At 35.2% G+C, this 20,459-nt stretch overlaps 1 protein-coding gene across 1 annotated transcript; it reads left to right on the top strand.

The window, feature by feature from the left end:
• The first annotated feature begins 10,594 nt into the window (after nucleotides 1-10,594).
• Nucleotides 10,595-14,240, top strand: LOC110440323. Its single transcript, XM_021483315.1, has 4 exons — nucleotides 10,595-10,679; nucleotides 11,634-12,246; nucleotides 12,506-12,785; nucleotides 14,206-14,240. The coding sequence occupies exons 2-4, from the start codon at nucleotides 11,656-11,658 to the stop codon at nucleotides 14,238-14,240; spliced, it is 906 nt and encodes a 301-aa protein (XP_021338990.1). The 5' UTR covers nucleotides 10,595-10,679; nucleotides 11,634-11,655.
• Nucleotides 14,241-20,459: the final 6,219 nt, after the last annotated feature.

Here is a 20,459-nt window from a genome sequence, read left to right as displayed (position 1 = left end):
TTACATAAAACCATTGTATAGCGAGCGCAGATATAATGTATCTGTTATGTGAAAGACGGGATTGTCAGTTCAATGGCATAGGGGAATATGTCCCACATTTCTTAGGACAACAAATGCGGATTTTCTGACTGTCAACTGTTAGATAGCTTTGACATGCGCGACCAACAGCATTCGAGTCGCTGGTACACTCACACAATTGAAGTAAAAGAGGGATGTAATCACGTTTTCTCATTTGTGTTGATTGGTTTAGGTTTTTGAGCATAAACTTTGACTAAAAAATTACTTAATAAGGTTTAAAAATGCTAAAAGGGTTGAGAATAATAGCTTTCGCACGACCGTATGGTTCGGGGTGCATGCTTCTGGGAGAGACTTGGCCGTTTTATAATTCTTCTTGCAGACAAAATAAGCTGCTACATATAGGAAAACAATGTTGAATCAACAGTAAATGTTGACATTGTGACATCATCAACGTGAAATATCGCAGATTTCACAAACGAGGATTTTAGACCACTTTTTAAAAATGGGGTATCAATTTGGGTACCTTCTAACTTTTATTATCTTTGGCTTGCATTTGACCATGGAACCTTCCTGCAACGTTAGATTGAAATTGCCTGGGTGGTTTTAGCAAGATGTGGTGCCCATGATAGCCAAAAGGCAATCACAAGAGGTATGTAGTTTATGCTCAAAAACCTAAAGCAATCAACATAAATGAGAAAATGTGATTACATCCTTCTTTTACTTCAATTGCGTGCGTGTAGTTAAAGGTTTTCTCCAGTCAACTGCATATAGCGCCAACCTAGATAGAAATTCGACTGGGGAGAACCTTTATTACTTTAGATAGTTGTGTGCTATATGCATTTCTATAGTGAAGTGGTCATCACACTCGCCACTCTGTGGTGGGAGACCCAGGTTCAAATCCTGGTGGAAAATAATAGCACAACAGCTTGACATACACACTACAAATATAAATAAACAGAAACAACTAATTACATATAACTGCTCAATACATAAATTTCCTTTTATTTGGTGCATTTTATATACATATATGTATCCTTGTTAATTTGTTCTCATTCTAACATATTGGTAGGCAGTGAGTAGGCCTATTACATTTATGTTAAATGTGATAATGATTTAACGTGTGATTGCACATTGATGGTATGACAATTAAGAACCTTTCCGTTTCCAAGGGCCTGAGGGGAGGGGCCAAAGAGGACAATTTTGCTGAAATTTCAACAATCATCTTCAGATCCAGATAATAGAATTGAATCCTCGGGTGGCGCAGTAGATAGCGCACTTTGCCTTCACCAAGGCTGCTGGAGTTCGATTCCTCGATCGGACGTGAAAAGGTATGGGGTCACCTGCCCGACTAGGTGGGTTTTCTCTGGGTACCCCGGTGTTCCCCAACCGCAAGACCCCGGCGCACAAACATCCAGGCCAATAAGAGTGATAAGAATGAATTGTAAAAATCTGTTTCGCAATTGTTGAGAATCTAATTAATATTTAAACATCGTAGGAGGGGGAAACATGAATGTTACTATCTATAAAGGGAATATTCAAGATAGGAAAACAGAAATCGCTGAGCTTCTTTTACAGCTTAGTAGTAAGCCGTCTCTTTTGGTTATATTGTAAGTAACAATTGAGGTTTACGATAATTATAAGTTCAGCGGGCCATACGCAATCAACTTTGTCAATAAATAAACTATTTAAAATAATGCATTATCGACTCTTTAAGTCACCTAAGCTTAAGCTCAAGTGACCTACTGCTATCCGTCTTGATCCGTCTCGAACTGGTGAAATACATTTTTTTTTGTATGACAAATAATGTACCATTCTCCTTTGACATTATTATTCAAACAACAACAACAACAACAACACAATACTGTAGGACTCGGATGACCGTTAAGGCCCATGGTCCTCTTGTATGAAAGTGTAATAGAGGTATTTGGTAAAGTTTGGTTACTTGTTTTAATAAGTTCTTTGATTGATTTAACCTCATATGAAACAAAAACATCGGACAAGAGAGGGTCATAGCTTGTCCCGATGTACTTATCAGTATCTGATCATAGTAAATCTGAAAATAAAGGCTGGTTATTCTCTTAATACCAGTCCTGGAACCAAATGGACAGGCTTAAATTGCATTGGGCTTATAGTCATATCGACCCTTATGCAATTAATACACCTGAACAAAAGCGAAGTCATTTACAATACATTTAGACATACATCATCTTGGTTTTGTTAAACATTTATACATTTTTTTTGGAGTCATTCAGGATCATTTTGATTTCAGTTCATATACATGTAGTAGCTATATACTCAGGAAACTGATGTAAACATAATTGATTTTGAAGGTTCATCACATAAGTATTATGTGTACATGTGTGTGACAATATTTATTTTCCAGTCATAATCAAGGTACATTAAGTATTGGAATATTACTGCCTTGCAAGTTCAATTAGTTCTAACGTTGAATAGTTAATTAATTAAATGAAAGTAAATAATAATAATTTGGGTTTAATTTTTTATGTTTTAGCATATATTTTTTTTCTATTTTAATAATTGAATTGAATTGAATTTAATGTTAGAATTAAATCCAATGGTTCTGGTGACGACACATTTAATGTGTTGAAACTGGTTAGCGTGGTTTTTTTTTATATCAAAGCCGGTATAACCAGCACGACGTTGTCGTGCTTATCTTTACCTGTTAACTTAGAATGAAAGTATGCCAGAAACAACCCTTACTCACTATTGTGATTATTTGTTTCAGAATTCTGTATGCATTATGTATAACGAAATTGGAAAAAAACTTTATCTTCTAAGCTCAACGGCATGGTCACTATCCCATACATAATTGGTGTGTCTGAAGCACTTTCAAGAGTTTTGCGTAAAACATCACATCAGCACGCCCATGCGACCACACACCATCAAGCTACTGTTACTTCATAAGAAAGACAAATTGCCGAAGGAAGACAAAACAGGGATGATTTACCAAATTCCTTACATACATCAGGGAAACTGGCCGGGAATTTGGGACATGCCTTAAAGAACATAGGAAAGACGTTGAAGCCATTAAACAGCAAGTTTACATTACAAGGAATCAGCCATTACAGATCATACTGGAACAACTCGAAAGTGCTTGAAAGGGAGGACAACTGGAAAGTCAGGAAAATATATAAAAAAAATCCATCTGGGTAAGGAGAGACTTGGATTCGATGAACAAAGACGAAGGCTACCCGTCCCCCTGATTGAAAGCATTATTAAAGAGCAATTGGGCGAAATGTCTGTTTGATTTTTGACAGCTGACTTTACTAATTCTTTCATTGGTTTCGAGTCGAGACATCGGTCATTTGCACTCTTTGCTTGATAAAGGAAAAAGGCGTTTCCGAAAACTCGCAAAATAATTCCTGTTTGTGTTCAAAACAAACTTAGCCTTTAATATACAGCATGATAAAACTTGCCGTATATTTTTATTCAACGGAAGGTATCTCCAAAGATTCGACATAATTTTATGAGATCGTGCAATGTGTTTTTAACAGCTTCATGGTGTTTTTTTAAGAAACTTTACATAATGGCAATGGACCTCTGCGAAATGTACACAATATAATCGAGCACATGAGCAAAGGGGAGATCACTCGTGTAAACTGCTATTCCTTCCGTTCTTATTTTTTTTCATTCGGCCTTGTTGCTTTAATGCAATGCATACCGCTCAAGATCACAAAGCAGGTATAATTATCCGCGTTCATTTGTGCTCGACTACGTGTATTTTTTGTTAAAAAAAGACAACCCCTTTCCCTGAACGCGCAGAAATTGTGCGAATTATACTAAGCCCTTCCACTCGGTATTAAAAATATAAAGATACACAACATACGTAAACAAATGTAAAACATACACAGAGAAACAAAACAGCCGTACAAACATGTAACAGATGGACAAACATGTAAAAGATATACAAACATGTAGCAGACATACAAACATGTAACAGACATACCAACATGTAACAGACATACAAACATGTCACAGACATACAAACATGTAACAGACATACAAACATGTAACAGACATACAAACATGAAACGTACAAACATGCAACGTACATACATGTAACAGACATACAAACATGTAACAGACATACAAACATGTAACAGGCTTACACACATGTAGCACACGTACAAACATGTAAAAGACATACAAACTAGTAACTGACAAACTAACAAGTAACAGACATACAAACATGTCACATACGTACATACATTTAACATACAAACATGTAACAGACATACAAACATGTAACAGACATACATACATTTAACAGACGTACAAACATGTAACGTACGTAAAAACATGTAACAGACATACAAGCATGTAACAGACATACAAACAAGTAACATACAAACATGTAACATACAAACATGTAACGGACGTAAAAACATGTAACAAACATACAAACATGTAACAGAAATACAAACATGTAACAGACATACAGACAGAAAGACAACAGACGTACAAACATGTAACAGATATTCAGAGAGAAACATACATACATGTAACAGACGTACAAACATGTCACAGACGTACAAACATGTAACCGACATACAAACAAGTAACATACAAACATGTACCAGACATACAAACATGTAACAGGCGTACAAACCTGTCACAGACATACAAACATGTAAATGAAACAGACATACAAACATGTCACATACGTACATACATTAAACATCCAAACATGTAACAGACATACAAGCATGTAACATACATACATGTAACATACATACATACATGTAGCAGACATACAAAAATGAAGCAGACGTACAAAAATGTAACAGACGTACAAACATATAACAGACATACAAACATGTCACATACGTACATACATTAAACATCCAAACATGTAACAGACATACAGACAGAAAGACAACAGACGTACAAACATGTAACGTACGTAAAAACATGTAACAGACATACAAATATGTAACATACATACAAACATGTAACATACAAACATGTAACATACACACATGTAACAGGCATACAAACATGTAACAGACAGACATACAAACATGTAATATACAAACATGTAACACATACAAAAATGTAACATACACACATGTAACAGCCATACAAACATGTAACAGACAGACATACAAACATGTAACCGACCTACAAACCTGTCACAGACATACAAACATGTAACAGCCGTACAAAAATGTAACAGACGTACAAACATGTCACAGACGTACAAACATGTAACATACAAACATGTAACACATACAAAAATGTAACATACACACATGTAACAGCCATACAAACATGTAACAGACAGACATACAAACATGTAACCGACCTACAAACCTGTCACAGACATACAAACATGTACCAGACATACAAACATGTAACATACACACATTTAACAGACATACAAACATGTAAATGAAACAGACATACAAACATGTCACATACGTACATACATTAAACATCCAAACATGTAACAGACATACAAATATGTAACATACATACAAACATGTAACAGACATACCAACATGTAACAGACGTACAAACATATATCAGACATACAAACATGTCACATACGTACATACATTAAACATCCAAACATGTAACAGACATACAAATATGTAACATACATACAAACATGTAACATACAAACATGTCACAGACGTACAAACATGTAACATACAAACATGTCACAGACGTACAAACATGTAACAGATGTACAAACATGTAACAGACATACCAACATGTAACAGACGTACAAACATATATCAGACATACAAACATGTCACAGACGTACAAACATGTAACAGATGTACAAACATGTAACAGACATACAAACATGTAACAGACACACATGTAACAGACATAAAAACATGTCACAGACATACAAGCATGTAACAGACATACAAACATGTAACAGACATACAAACATGTAACAGACATACATACATTTAACAGACGTACAAACATGTAACAGATCTACAGACAGACACACAACAGACATACAAACATGTAACAGACATACAGGCAGAAACACAACAGATGTAGAAACACCACAGACATACAAACATGTAACAGACATACAGACAGACACACAACAGACATACAATCATGTAACAGACATATAGGCAGAAACACAACAGATGTAGAAACACAACAGACATACAAACATGTAACAGACATACAGGCAGAAACACAACAGACGTACAAATGTGTAACAGACATACAGACAGAAAGACAACAGACGTACAAACATGTAACAGATATTCAGAGAGAAACACAACAGACTAACAGGCAGATATACAACAAACTTTCAGACATATACACACATACATAAAACAGTCGTACAGATTGATCAGCAAAACATACAGATATTCTTTTAATATATCGTACGCAACTTCATTAAATTTCAATTTCTACAGAGCAGTTCAGATAAATTTAGAGGAAAGCAATGCAATTTTAACATTTAACAAAGTAAGGCACGATGCTTTTTCTAAATCCTCTCTCTGATGTTGTATGGTATTTAAAAATTAACGACTTTTTTGTACCTTGCGTCTTCAGTGAATTTTGTCCTCGTACGGATCACGGAAATTTGTGATAGATAGGTTGAATTCTTTTTTTAAATTAACTGGAAATTTTCATCGGTAAATCTCGCTTCAAATTAAGCGAGTTAGGTGAAAAAGGAACGATTAACATTACTTAGATAGGAATTTACAAGTAAATCTACAACAGATATTTACAAATATAGTCAAAATACAGTAACACATCGTTATATTCGCACTACAAAGAGGTTTGGCATTTCTATTAGGGACATTTACAAACATCATTTTTTAAGAAAAAAAGAAACAGTGGCTTTGAAATTTGTTGGCGGTTAGCGAGGTGGCAAATACAACCGCGACCCTCTCGAGGACAACATACGACTACTGGCCAGAAGTGGTGGGGTTCATCTTCGCGACAGGACCACAGTGCGCGCTTCGTTCGCGAGCCACCCAGAGGGAATCTCTTGTTAGAGTTGTGTGTAAGGACTTTCCATTATCTCATTGAATATACGTAGATCGATCACGGACAAATTAAATACAGAAGAGTTTGTAAATATTATTACTGAATATGATGTTGTGTGTTTGTATGAAACGTGGGTTGAGAAAGAGGATGAAGTGGAATTGGAATGTTATGCCAGCTGTGTGTTTCCTATAATGCATAGTAAAGGCGGTGAAATTGTAATTTTTATTAAATAGACTATTTGCGATTATTGTACTATAAAAGGTAACATTAATGACAACATTGTATTGTTAAAAATATCCAATAACATTAGAAATAATGTCAGTGATATATATACATTTTGCTTGTTTATCACAAAAGTGAAATTGATATTTTTGCCAGACTTGAGGAAATGGTGTGTGAATACAACGGATTAAGTAAAGTGATTGTACTAGGATATTTCAATAGTAGAACGGGTATTTACGATGATTATATAAGTAATGATATTGTTAATCAAGGGCCTGCGCATGTTATTTCAAATATTGTAAATTATGTTTATGATTCTGTTCCATCCAAACGTTCCAATTCTGACTTGCATATTAAACAATTTGGAAGACATCTTCTTTGACTGTGTAAAACTACTTCCTTTAGAATTGTAAATGGACGACATAAAGATGATCCTAATGGTAGTATAACCTTTTGAATAGTAGGGGATCTAGTCTAATAGATTATGTATTGACTGTTGATGATTTTTTAAAGAATATTACTCACTTTGAGAGTGGAATATTTCATGTTTTTTCAGACCATTATCCAATTTGTATTACTGTGAATTTATTTGCACAAAGCGTAATTGTACCTGATTATGATCATACAGATACCAAATATACACATGTTAAATGGAATAAGGAAAATGCAGAGATGGGAAAACCGTAGAGAGTTATTAAATGCTTGTAATAATATTGAGGATAATCAAAAATGTATAGATGAGAGTGTGAATAAGTTTACTAATATGTTAAATGAATTGTTAATGTCTTTAAATGTTACTACATACACATCTAGAAAAGTTAAAATTGTTCGAGTGGAGGATAAACCATGGTTTAACGAAGTTTATAAAAACAGATATATTGAATACAAAAATGCATTATTTACTTTTAATTCACTTAAGTCAGAGGAAAATAAGAACATTTTTATCTTTAAAAAGCGTAACTATGAAAAACTGGAAGCTAGATTAAAGCGTGAATATATAGCTCAACAAGGTAATATGATGGATTACTTGGGGGGAAAGTAACCCTAAGGCTTTCTACAGTAGATTCGAGAAAAGAAAGAGTAACAATAAGGGGAATCTTAGTGAACAAGATTGTATTGTAGCGAATTGTCTTCAACGGAACCTGTTGAGAATGAAATGGTTAATGACTTTTAAATAATTATGAACTTAATTCCTTTTTTTAAGAAAGGAGACAATAACGATAGCAATAATTACAGAGGAATTACTTTAGTAAGTTGTTTAGGGATTTTTTTTACATCAATTCTCAATGAGCGTGTTACTAATTTCGATAGTGACTATTCTAAATTAAGTGATGCTCAGATTGGCTTTAAGAAGATTGTATTGCTGCTTTATTGATTACAAAAATGCTTTTGACTTCGTTAATAGACATAATCTGTGGTACAAACTTATCAAAGAAGGTATAGAAGGAAAGATGCTGAATATCATACGTTCTTTGTAAAGAGATGTAAAATGTTGTGTACAGTATAACAAAAACATGTCAGATTTTTTTTAATGTAAAAATGGATTATTTCGAGGAGAAATAATGTCTCCTCTATTGTTTTCTATGCATGTCAATGATTGCGATTTTTTTTTTTTATTTACAGAAGGGTGTCCTTCTATAGAGCTACAACTATTAATTTATTTTTAAAGATGTATGCAGACGATATGGTGTTATTGGCCGAAACTTCTGAGGGATTGCAGAAAATGTTAGATACATTATTACTTTATACAAATAAATGGAATTTTACGGTTAATACTTCTAAAACCAAGGTAATGGTTTTCCGTAACGGAGGTAAATTAAGAGAAGAAGATGGGTGGTACTTTGATGGATGTGTATGAGATGTTGTAGATGAATTTGATTACCTGGGAATATTAATGAATTTTAATGGTAAATTAAATCTCAACGAAAAATCACTGAACAAGGGAAAAAAGCATTGTTTTCAGTATCAAACGTCTCTAAGAAAAAATATTTTAACGTTGAAATTCAGCTTCATGTTTTCGATACATATATTTTTTAGTTATGGAGTTTGGGGCTTTCATTAAGCACCAGATACAGAGAAAATACATTTTTTTAAGTTTTTGTAAAAGATTATTAGAGGTTAAGAAATATACGGCAAATTTTATAGTTTACCAAGAATTAAGAAGAATTACCTTTGGAAATAATTAGGAAATTTAGAGTTTTTAAATACTGGTTAAAATTAAAACAAACTGACAATTGTGTTTTACATGCATGTTATAAAGAAATGTTAGAAAATGATAGTGAATGGATGAATGGAGTAAGACATGAACTATTTAGAATGGGAGTAGGGTACATATGGCAGTATGAAATACCTATACATCCGATTATATTATGAATATGAATATTAATATGAATATGGTAAAATAGATTCATCTTCTAAGTGTTCACTGTACAAGTTTATTGGCGAAAATTTCTGTTTACAACCATATCTAACAAAACCAATAGGAAATACAAATCTGGAAGAAATTACAAAATACAAATATTAGGCTATCATCTCACACATTAAATATTGAAATTGGTAGGTATAACAATTTAGATAGGATTGAGAGATCATCTGCATACTGCAACAGTGGGGATATCGAAGATGAATTTCATTTTATATTAAAATGTGAATGTTTTGTAGATTTCAGAAAGCGTTTTATTAAGAAATATTACTATGAAAAACCTAGCATGTATAAAGTTATCCAACTTATGGAAACTAAACAAAAAAAAGAGTAAGCCAAATATATTAAGCTGAGTATTCAGAAAAGAAAAGACTATGTACCAATATAACGAGGAATGTTTCTCTACACTATACTAATGCATATGTGTGTGTGTATTTGTGGGTGTATGTCAATATGGGTGTGTGTGATTGTATTTTTTTATCCTTGTATATATGTTTATTTTGAACAGAGGAGCCGTAAGGTTCAAGGTAGTAAAGAACTGAACTGCACTGTACACAGAAGTAAGCTTGGATTAAGAACAATGTACCAACTTCAACAGAAACCAAGCTCTGTGTTCTCAGATCTAGCGACTGTGATGAATAACCATGAACCACTTTTAAACATGTGTGTAATATAAAGACAAATTAGGGTAGACTAGTACATCTTTGTTTTTGTTTTTTAAAATTTCGTTAAGCGAATCAACACATATCAACACTATTGATAGATTTCATTTCCATTTGATTCCTTGTGTGTACTGATAACCAAGACTGTTATCTCTAAATGAGATAATATATATGTATATATAAAAATCAATATTTGCATACTGCCATCACTATATATAATACATTGATACGACGTTATTTGTATCAAGGTGAGTCATAAACGAATTAAGTACGTCGACCACAACGGTGAGAGAAGCTCTGCCACTTAGCCGATATAACACATGCATAACATCCGTAGGAATCCTACAAAGTTATCGCAGGTAAGAGAATTACCCGTCCGTGATTAAGACGGCTATGTTGCTATATACTTATATCAGTCATTAGATTGAGGCAATGTCTGAAACGACCTCATGCTGTTTATGGTTTCATTTTTAACAAGATAAAACAAACCAATGTTAGCGTTTAAAAGTGTTCGCTGTTAATTAGTATGTCGATCTGTCCTGAAATATCGTGTATTTTATAAATTTAAAGAAATAACCAACATTAATACATGTAACGTAAATACTCTAACGAACCGCCACCCGTTGACAATCCTTCACGAACGTTTCTTTGTTCGGTTAAAACCTTTTCGTGAGATATGTTGCTGATGTTTACAATTAAGGTAAATGGTATTATTACATAGATACAATTATAAAAAAATTCTGCTTCAGGGCTGGTTTTTTTTTACTATTTCTCCCTTTTCTTGGAAGCAGGGCCGGGTTAAGGCGTCTCACCGTCTGGATGGTTCGAGGCTTTATACGTGGGCAGTCGCCAGGTATAGGTCGCAGGTCGGTGGTTTTTCTCCGGAAACCCCGGCTTTCCTCCACCAAAAAACCCCTGGCATGTCCTTAAATGAACAAAACTCTTGATAGGACGTTAAACACAAACGAACTTATCCTTTTAGGAGCATTTTAAAGAATATATTTTTGCTAGGTTAGAGTTGCGTCCCCTTTACCTATACAATTAATGATAAACAGCATCTGCAGAGTCTGGGATCGGCAGAAGAATGGTATTGATTCCGACCCTGGACATTTCTTCTTCCTTCATCGTTTCTAAATGTGAAAATTGAGAATAACTGTAACTTGTAAACATATATTTCTACTTGTGTTTTCTTTGGAATGCATCTGCAGAAAATGCCTTAAATAAGTTTTAAACGTGATATTTTTCGACTTTCATTACTAGACCCTTTTGAGTAAATTTGTTGATACATTAATAATGTATTTTATCCTTTACAGATAAGATCAGAATTCAAGCAAAATGCCCCGTTCAAAACGATATGATGTCGAAAGAAGGAAAGGAAAATGTACATTGAATTGCTTTACTTGTCATGATGACTGTCCTGAGGACACAGGAGATGACAACGATAGTACACCAGGAACAACTGTTGAGCCACAATGTGATACAGACCATTCTTCCTTCTCGCAGTTTGACACAAATAAAGAAGTATGTGACAAAGCAAAGATTAATGTGGAAGGTAGAGATGGAAATTATGAAATGCGAGATATGGAATTCCCCGAAAGTGATATGGAATCTCACGAAAGTGATATTTCCGAATCATCCACAGCGACTGTTATTGAACCTGAACCAATAATATCCAACTGTTGCCAATGCGAAAGCAGTTTGACAACAACACAGGATCAGGCACTGCTGAATAAGATTGATGAACAAGGCAACGAAATCGAACGTTTAAGAAAGGCTGTGGAAAACATTGCGCTTAATCCAACATACATTAAATTATCACGATGTGAAAACATAGCATTGTCACACGGAGGAGGCGACATAGATGATTACACGGGACAAATTCGTAACATGTTGGATGGTCTGTGTGAGAATTATGACAAATTAAAGGCAAATAAACAAAGATGTTTTGTTATTCGGTCGAAGCATTTTCTAATGAATACATTATGGTTTTTTTAAATGAAAAATACAACAGAGTACATACAGTTCAACCGCTTTACTTCCAGCACGTGCAATAGAACGTCAATTAAAACGTCAAATGTATTGTCTGAAAAAATTAATCAGAGAAATATTTGTAAATGATATTGAAGTTTTTGCAGAGATACAAATTATAATTTCAAATATTTATAAGAAGGAATTTCTTTTCAAGGGGACAGTAGTGACAATTCTTGAAAAAGTTGAAGAAATACAAGCCGGTTCAACTGAACAACGTGCTGAGCTGCAGAAACTTGCAGAAGGTTTAAAGACAATCCTGAACAGTCCTGGTTCGCCAGTGTCTGATGACACAAAACAGGATTCCAAATACTGCAGTCTGAACAGCTTGGTGGACTCTGAAAGCCCGTGTCAGGACGGCGAAGACTGCAGATGTATAGTGTGGGGCCGTTCAAACGTTCTGAGGGATCTGAAGGATACTCAAGTTAAAATTCTGAGTAGGCTTGATAGCATTGAACAATCAAATAGCAAAAATGACAATATCTGTTTGATTATGGTATTTTTAATATTTCATCAAGCCCAGTTTATGCTGCTTTAAAACGATTCTGGACTATTCATATCCAGATACTAATTCAAGAGTTCTGGAGAGATAATTATAAAAAAAGATGAATGTTTTAAAATATTATTAAGTTATTTTAATAATTTTAATTGTTAAAATCCAGAATACAGATATTATTTTCAGACGTTGAAATTTCTATATTGCTATTTACTGCTTTATGTACGAACACTAATTGAATGGTTGATCTTTTTTTTTCAAATTGATTCAAGTCTAAGAATTTCCTGCCAAAATGAGTTTGACGTCATACATCTGCATAACTTGAATTATGCAATTATAGACCTGAGGTGAATTGGTACATTTATACCAATTGTCTTCAACGAAAAACGACATGCAGTGATGTTTCGAATTGAGATATGAAAGGGCAAAACAAACGACCTGTTGCCACTCTGAACGTTCGTTCAACACTTGATGACTTATCTTTCGGCTGTACCAGTTGAAATTAATAAAAATTCAAATTGGTTCCCTTTAAAATCAATTTGGAATATACCTGTTGTGCAGTCATGCATGTTAGTCTGGCTCTTAGCAATCACAGGTCTTGGAAATTTATGTTTGTTGTGTATATTTTTAGTTTTTTACCTGACGCTTAGTATATGTTAAGCAGATGGGCTGTACTGTGTACAGACTTTGTATTGCATATGTATCAGATTTAAATGAAGAACCTGATATCTATAAATTATACAAGTACGATATCATATATTGTAAATGTATTTCGTTGCTTCTGTCTGTTAAATTCATGAAAGCATGTTCTTTGTTCCACTGTTGTATAGTATGAATGGTATGATCCTTCAAAGTACAATGAAATGGAAAAGCTCATAACCGCTTATTATGTTTAAGTCTTGCATAAAATGTATTTTAACTTCGACCTTGTTAGTCATCCTTAATTACGGGATATTGGCAACATGCCATTGAATTTTATTGCTGACGCTAAGAGTGTGTATCTCTTGTTCTAATTTACACAGCTTAGGTAAACAATTATATATCAAGGTAACATTGCGTCATATATAATAAGGCTATTTAGGTGACGTGCAGTAAGTGTAAAACGTTATCGCTTAATAAGCTATATATATTATATCAATTTTATTAAAACACAGTTGTGATGTCATCCATTGTGTTTTTGTAGTATATCCAGTGAAGTGTTGAGGTATCACCTATGGCTGTACAATAAGTTACCTGTAGCTGTGTAATCAGTTGACATGACCGTCTTATAATCGACAACTTATTACACACCTTGTGAGTGTCTTTGTCTTATCTGTAATTGCCATAAAACTTCAGCTAATAAAGAACTTGAACTTGAACAGGTTATATAGTGGACAGTTGTGACATCACATTCTAGAGAAGAGTTGGGCGAAGCTTAATTGGAGTAATTTAAACAAAAATAACAAACACATGGATTTTTTTAGTATAATATTAAACCAATATATGGAATACAAGTGGTGTACTATCCTTAGAATACAACACATAACACATTCATAATTCAACAGCTAGAGCACTGTGTGTTTGTACCAGCAGTGTATGTAACCGTGGAATTCAACAGCTAGAGTACAGTGTGTTTGTACCAGCAGTGTATATAACCGAGGAATTCAACAGCTAGAGTACTGTGTGTTTGTACCATCAGTGTATATAACCGTGGAATTCAACAGATAGAGCACTGTGTGTTTGTACCAGCAGTGCATATATCCGTGAAATTCAACAGCTAGAGTACTATGTGTTTGTACCAGCAGAGTATATAACCGTGAAATTCAACAGCTAGAGGACTGTGTGTTTGTTCCAGCAGTATATATAACCGTGGAATTCAACAGCTAGAGCAATGTGTGTTTGTACCAGCAGTGAATATAACCGTGGAATTCAACAGCTAGAGCGCTGTGTGTTTGTACCAGCAGTGTATATACCCATGGAATTCAACAGCTAGAGCACTGTGTTTTTGTACCAGCAATGTATATAACCGTGGAGTTCAACAGCTAGAGAACTGTGTGTTTGTACCAGCAGCGTATATAACCGTGGAATTCAACAGCTAGAGCCCTGTGTGTTTGTACCAGCAGAGTATATAACCGTGAAATTCAACAGCTAGAGGACTGTGTGTTTGTTCCAGCAGTATATATAACCGTGGAATTCAACAGCTAGCGCACTGTGTGTTTGTACCAGCAGGGTATATAACCGTGGAATTCAACAGCTAGAGCAATGTGTGTTTGTACCAGCAGTGAATATAACCGTGGAATTCAACAGCTAGAGCACTGTTTGTTTGTACCAGCAGTGTATATATCCGTGGAATTCAACAGCTAGAGCACTGCGTGTTTGTACCAGCAGTGTATATAACCGTGAAATTCAACAGCTAGAGGACTGTGTGTTTGTTCCAGCAGTATATATAACCGTGGAATTCAACAGCTAGAGCAATGTGTGTTTGTACCAGCAGTGAATATAACCGTGGAATTCAACAGCTAGAGCAATGTGTGTTTGTACCAGCAGTGAATATAACCGTGGAATTCAACAGCTAGAGAACTGTGTTTTTGTACCAGCAGTGTATATAACCGTGGATTTCAACAGCTAGAGCACTGTGTGTTTGTCCCCGCAGTGTATATAACCGTGGAATTCAACAGATAGAGCACTGTGTGTTTGTACCAGCAGGGTATATAACCGTGGAATTCAACAGCTAGAGCAATGTGTGTTTGTACCAGCAGTGAATATAACCGTGGAATTCAACAGCTAGAGCAATGTGTGTTTGTACCAGCAGTGAATATAACCGTGGAATTCAACAGCTAGAGCAATGTGTGTTTGTACCAGCAGTGAATATAACCGTGGAATTCAACAGCTAGAGCCCTGTGTGTTTGTACCAGCAGAGTATATAACCGTGAAATTCAACAGCTAGAGCACTGTGTGTTTTTACCAGCAGTGTATATAACCGTGGAATTTAACAACTAGAGCACTGTGTGTTTGTACCAGCAGTGCATATAATCGTGAAATTCAACAGCTAGAGTACTATGAGTGTATATAACCGTGGAATTCAACAGATAGAGCACTGTGTGTTTGTACCAGCAGGGTATATAACCGTGGAGTTCAACAGCTAGAGAACTGTGTGTTTGTACCAGCAGCGTATATAACCGTGGAACTCAACAGCTAGAGCACTGTGTGTTTGTCCCCGCAGTGTATATAACCGTGGAATTCAACAGATAGAGCACTGTGTGTTTGTACCAGCAGGGTATATAACCGTGGAGTTCAACAGCTAGAGAACTGTGTGTTTGTACCAGCAGCGTATATAACCGTGGAACTCAACAGCTAGAGCACTGTGTGTTTGTACCTGCAGTGTATATAACCGTGGAATTCAACAACTAGAGCACTGTGTGTTTGTACCAGCAGGGTATATAACCGTGGAGTTCAACAGCTAGAGTACTGTGTGTTTGTACCAGCAATGTATATACCCGTGGAATTCAACAGCAAGAGCACTGTGTGTTTGTACCAGCAGTGCATATAACCGTGAAATTCAACAGCTAGAGTACTATGTGTTTGTACCAGCAGTGTATATAACCGTGGAGTTCAACAGCTAGAGTACTGTGTGTTTGTGCCAGCAGTGCATATAACCGTGGAATTCAACACATTCACATTTTAACAGCTACGGTACTGTACCTGAAGTGTATTTAAGCATTGAACTGTTTTTGTATTGTATGTATGATCTATTTGAATGACACAGCTTTGCAAGCACACAAATCATAATGCGCTAGCCCGCATTATGTTGTTTGCTTGCAAAGCTGTGTCATTCAAATAGATCATAAATACCATACAAAAACGGTTCAATACTTATATTTACGTTTTCTCTGTCTCTTATGTTCTTTTTTAATTATCTTTTCGACAGTCCACACAAATTCGTTCAATAGTTGGAACAGCGTGTTGTCGCGTGCTGATTGGCAAACAAAGTAGTACTTTGAAATTTTAACAAACGCTTCAATTTCATTCCACATTTTAGTATCAATACAATTGCGTATGCTATGTCTATAGGGTAATTTAAGTTAATCAATAGAACTCTGAGCTGAAAGTATGATTTGAAATTGTTCCGATTTTCGCCCGGAACAAATTTCGCGCATGGATAAATACAGTGAACACCGTAAATCCTACCTTGCCCTCCACGAGGGAGTTAGTTTTGGAAGTTAAATGAGCAAAGAGAAAAGTTCGAATTTGTGAAGAATCCTGACGTGAATTTATTTGTTGATTGTATTGGAATCTGACTACAGTCGGTAGATTCTATAACAGCCTCGTTATTTGACATGTCGTCAGAAACTGAGGAAACCGTGGCTGCGAGACGCGTGAAATTGATAGCGTTTGAAGTGAGTGATCTTGCGACGGAGCACATGGGTTCGTTACAAATCATGATCACTGTCAAATGTTGAAATGTTTATGTGTACTGCGACTCATATCAGTAGGTCTGTAACATATGTGTCAATAGGTCTATAGATTATGTGTATTTCAGAAATTTGTAACGAACTCCTGTTGATTAGTGCAGTGTAACAGACGATATTTCTGATAAATTGCATGAGTGTTTAAATTGTTTCCATTGCTGGCATTGGTGATTTCAACCGATGTGCATTTTGTACGATATTGCAGACTTGGTTTTGTTGTAATAAAAGTATTTATTTTATATTTTCTTTTTTCTTTTGCACATAAATTTACAATAACATTGTCAAGTCTCACAATGCCAAGAGATATTTCAGCAGCCGTCATGTTTATTTAATTGGATATTGTAGTTCCGGTCAGTGTTGTATTAATACGCTAAGAACTGTGTCTCGTGCTGCATGGTAATTAAAGTCCCATCAACGACACCGCTTCCAAAGAGTGTATATAGTACAATGCCATGCAAATGTAAATATATATCCGTGGAATTCAAAACAATCAAAATTCAACAGCTATACTGCCTACTTCTTGTGTAATTTTCTCCTTTTACAGACAGGACTGAAAAATGTTGCTTTAATCGTAAAAGGTGGCCCCTTATTTTCCTCTCCTTTTTCCAAAATGTCACTCAAGTACCGTCAAATAAAACTTGTTTCTCAAGCGTCCATAAGTTTTGAAAGAGTTATGATAATAACTTCCTTAGTGTCAGAAAACATTGTGATATATAAACACATGTTCACGTTAAAGACTCCAAAATCATGCACGAGCTTTACATGAGAGTGACAATAGGTTCACCTTTTACTGTCCAATAAGTTAAATGGGTCAGTGAACACCAATAGAGAATCAGCATTAGAGGCACCCAGAGGGGACTATGTTTTAAGTTAAATATAACCCTCAAACTGTCCAATAAGTGAGAGAAAGAACAGTTCTCGGCCCTAAAGGGCCTCGACACCTGTCCTTTCTCTCACTTATTAGACAGTCTTCGGCTTATATCCATAACTGAACTCAAGTTGTTTAAAAGTCCAAAAATATTTTATTTCCTCTTTTACTGAGGTTGGCTTGGTAGCTGTCTACAGAATAGTATCAATCTTTTAAGTGTCATACGCAAAAATACTAAGTGATTTAAATAATAAAAAGAGTTTGTGAATACTAACTTTTACACATTTTAATTATAATTAAGTATAATGTAATTATCTTGAAAGTATGTTTTTAAATTGTTCGTCTGACGTCCTAAAATACCTTCCGGAATTTGTTGTCTGGCACCACTTTTCGTTTCTACACCTGAAACAAATATGTATGGGCAGACTGGTTGAGTGGTTAACACTCCGGACCNACATATGTGTCAATAGGTCTATAGATTATGTGTATTTCAGAAATTTGTAACGAACTCCTGTTGATTAGTGCAGTGTAACAGACGATATTTCTGATAAATTGCATGAGTGTTTAAATTGTTTCCATTGCTGGCATTGGTGATTTCAACCGATGTGCATTTTGTACGATATTGCAGACTTGGTTTTGTTGTAATAAAAGTATTTATTTTATATTTTCTTTTTTCTTTTGCACATAAATTTACAATAACATTGTCAAGTCTCACAATGCCAAGAGATATTTCAGCAGCCGTCATGTTTATTTAATTGGATATTGTAGTTCCGGTCAGTGTTGTATTAATACGCTAAGAACTGTGTCTCGTGCTGCATGGTAATTAAAGTCCCATCAACGACACCGCTTCCAAAGAGTGTATATAGTACAATGCCATGCAAATGTAAATATATATCCGTGGAATTCAAAACAATCAAAATTCAACAGCTATACTGCCTACTTCTTGTGTAATTTTCTCCTTTTACAGACAGGACTGAAAAATGTTGCTTTAATCGTAAAAGGTGGCCCCTTATTTTCCTCTCCTTTTTCCAAAATGTCACTCAAGTACCGTCAAATAAAACTTGTTTCTCAAGCGTCCATAAGTTTTGAAAGAGTTATGATAATAACTTCCTTAGTGTCAGAAAACATTGTGATATATAAACACATGTTCACGTTAAAGACTCCAAAATCATGCACGAGCTTTACATGAGAGTGACAATAGGTTCACCTTTTACTGTCCAATAAGTTAAATGGGTCAGTGAACACCAATAGAGAATCAGCATTAGAGGCACCCAGAGGGGACTATGTTTTAAGTTAAATATAACCCTCAAACTGTCCAATAAGTGAGAGAAAGAACAGTTCTCGGCCCTAAAGGGCCTCGACACCTGTCCTTTCTCTCACTTATTAGACAGTCTTCGGCTTATATCCATAACTGAACTCAAGTTGTTTAAAAGTCCAAAAATATTTTATTTCCTCTTTTACTGAGGTTGGCTTGGTAGCTGTCTACAGAATAGTATCAATCTTTTAAGTGTCATACGCAAAAATACTAAGTGATTTAAATAATAAAAAGAGTTTGTGAATACTAACTTTTACACATTTTAATTATAATTAAGTATAATGTAATTATCTTGAAAGTATGTTTTTAAATTGTTCGTCTGACGTCCTAAAATACCTTCCGGAATTTGTTGTCTGGCACCACTTTTCGTTTCTACACCTGAAACAAATATGTATGGGCAGACTGGTTGAGTGGTTAACACTCCGGACCTCCAAGCAGGCGGCCGGGGTTCGATCCCCGAAGTCGCCGTACGCATGGAATATTAGAGAAAGTGTTTTCTCCTGCCCACACAACTCCAACAACCCAGATGGAGTATAACATGGTCTGGGGTGGGTGTTGCGGTATCTGTGCTGTAGCATTCAAATGAGGTGGCACTATACCGTTGGAAGCACGGTCCCACTACAAACAGAACACAATACATCTCCAGCACACACACAGGCATACACACATAGGAAGATATTAGCCAGGTGGCATAGGACTAGTAGTTAGCGCCTGATAAGGCAGCTCCTGCGAACTCCTCAATATTGAATTGATTAATATATATGCTAATTGTATTGACTGCATAAAATTGTATATCTATGTACTGTAAAGCGCTTTAGAGTGGCTTATGTTAGCTAGATAGGGCGCTATATCAAATGCTGTATATTATTATTATTATGTAAATTATGTGATGATATATTATCTGCAATACATAAACTCTGAAATTGTGACTGATCAGTGTGGAGTTCCATAGACCAGAGGGGACGGGGAAATAAGTAACATATG

The sequence above is a fragment of the Mizuhopecten yessoensis genome, unplaced genomic scaffold, assembly GCF_002113885.1.
Source record: "Mizuhopecten yessoensis strain PY_sf001 unplaced genomic scaffold, ASM211388v2 scaffold11179, whole genome shotgun sequence".
Lineage (NCBI taxonomy): Eukaryota > Metazoa > Mollusca > Bivalvia > Pectinida > Pectinidae > Mizuhopecten > Mizuhopecten yessoensis.
The sequence above is the reverse complement of the archived record's forward strand: the minus strand, read 5'-3'. Positions and strand labels throughout refer to the sequence as shown.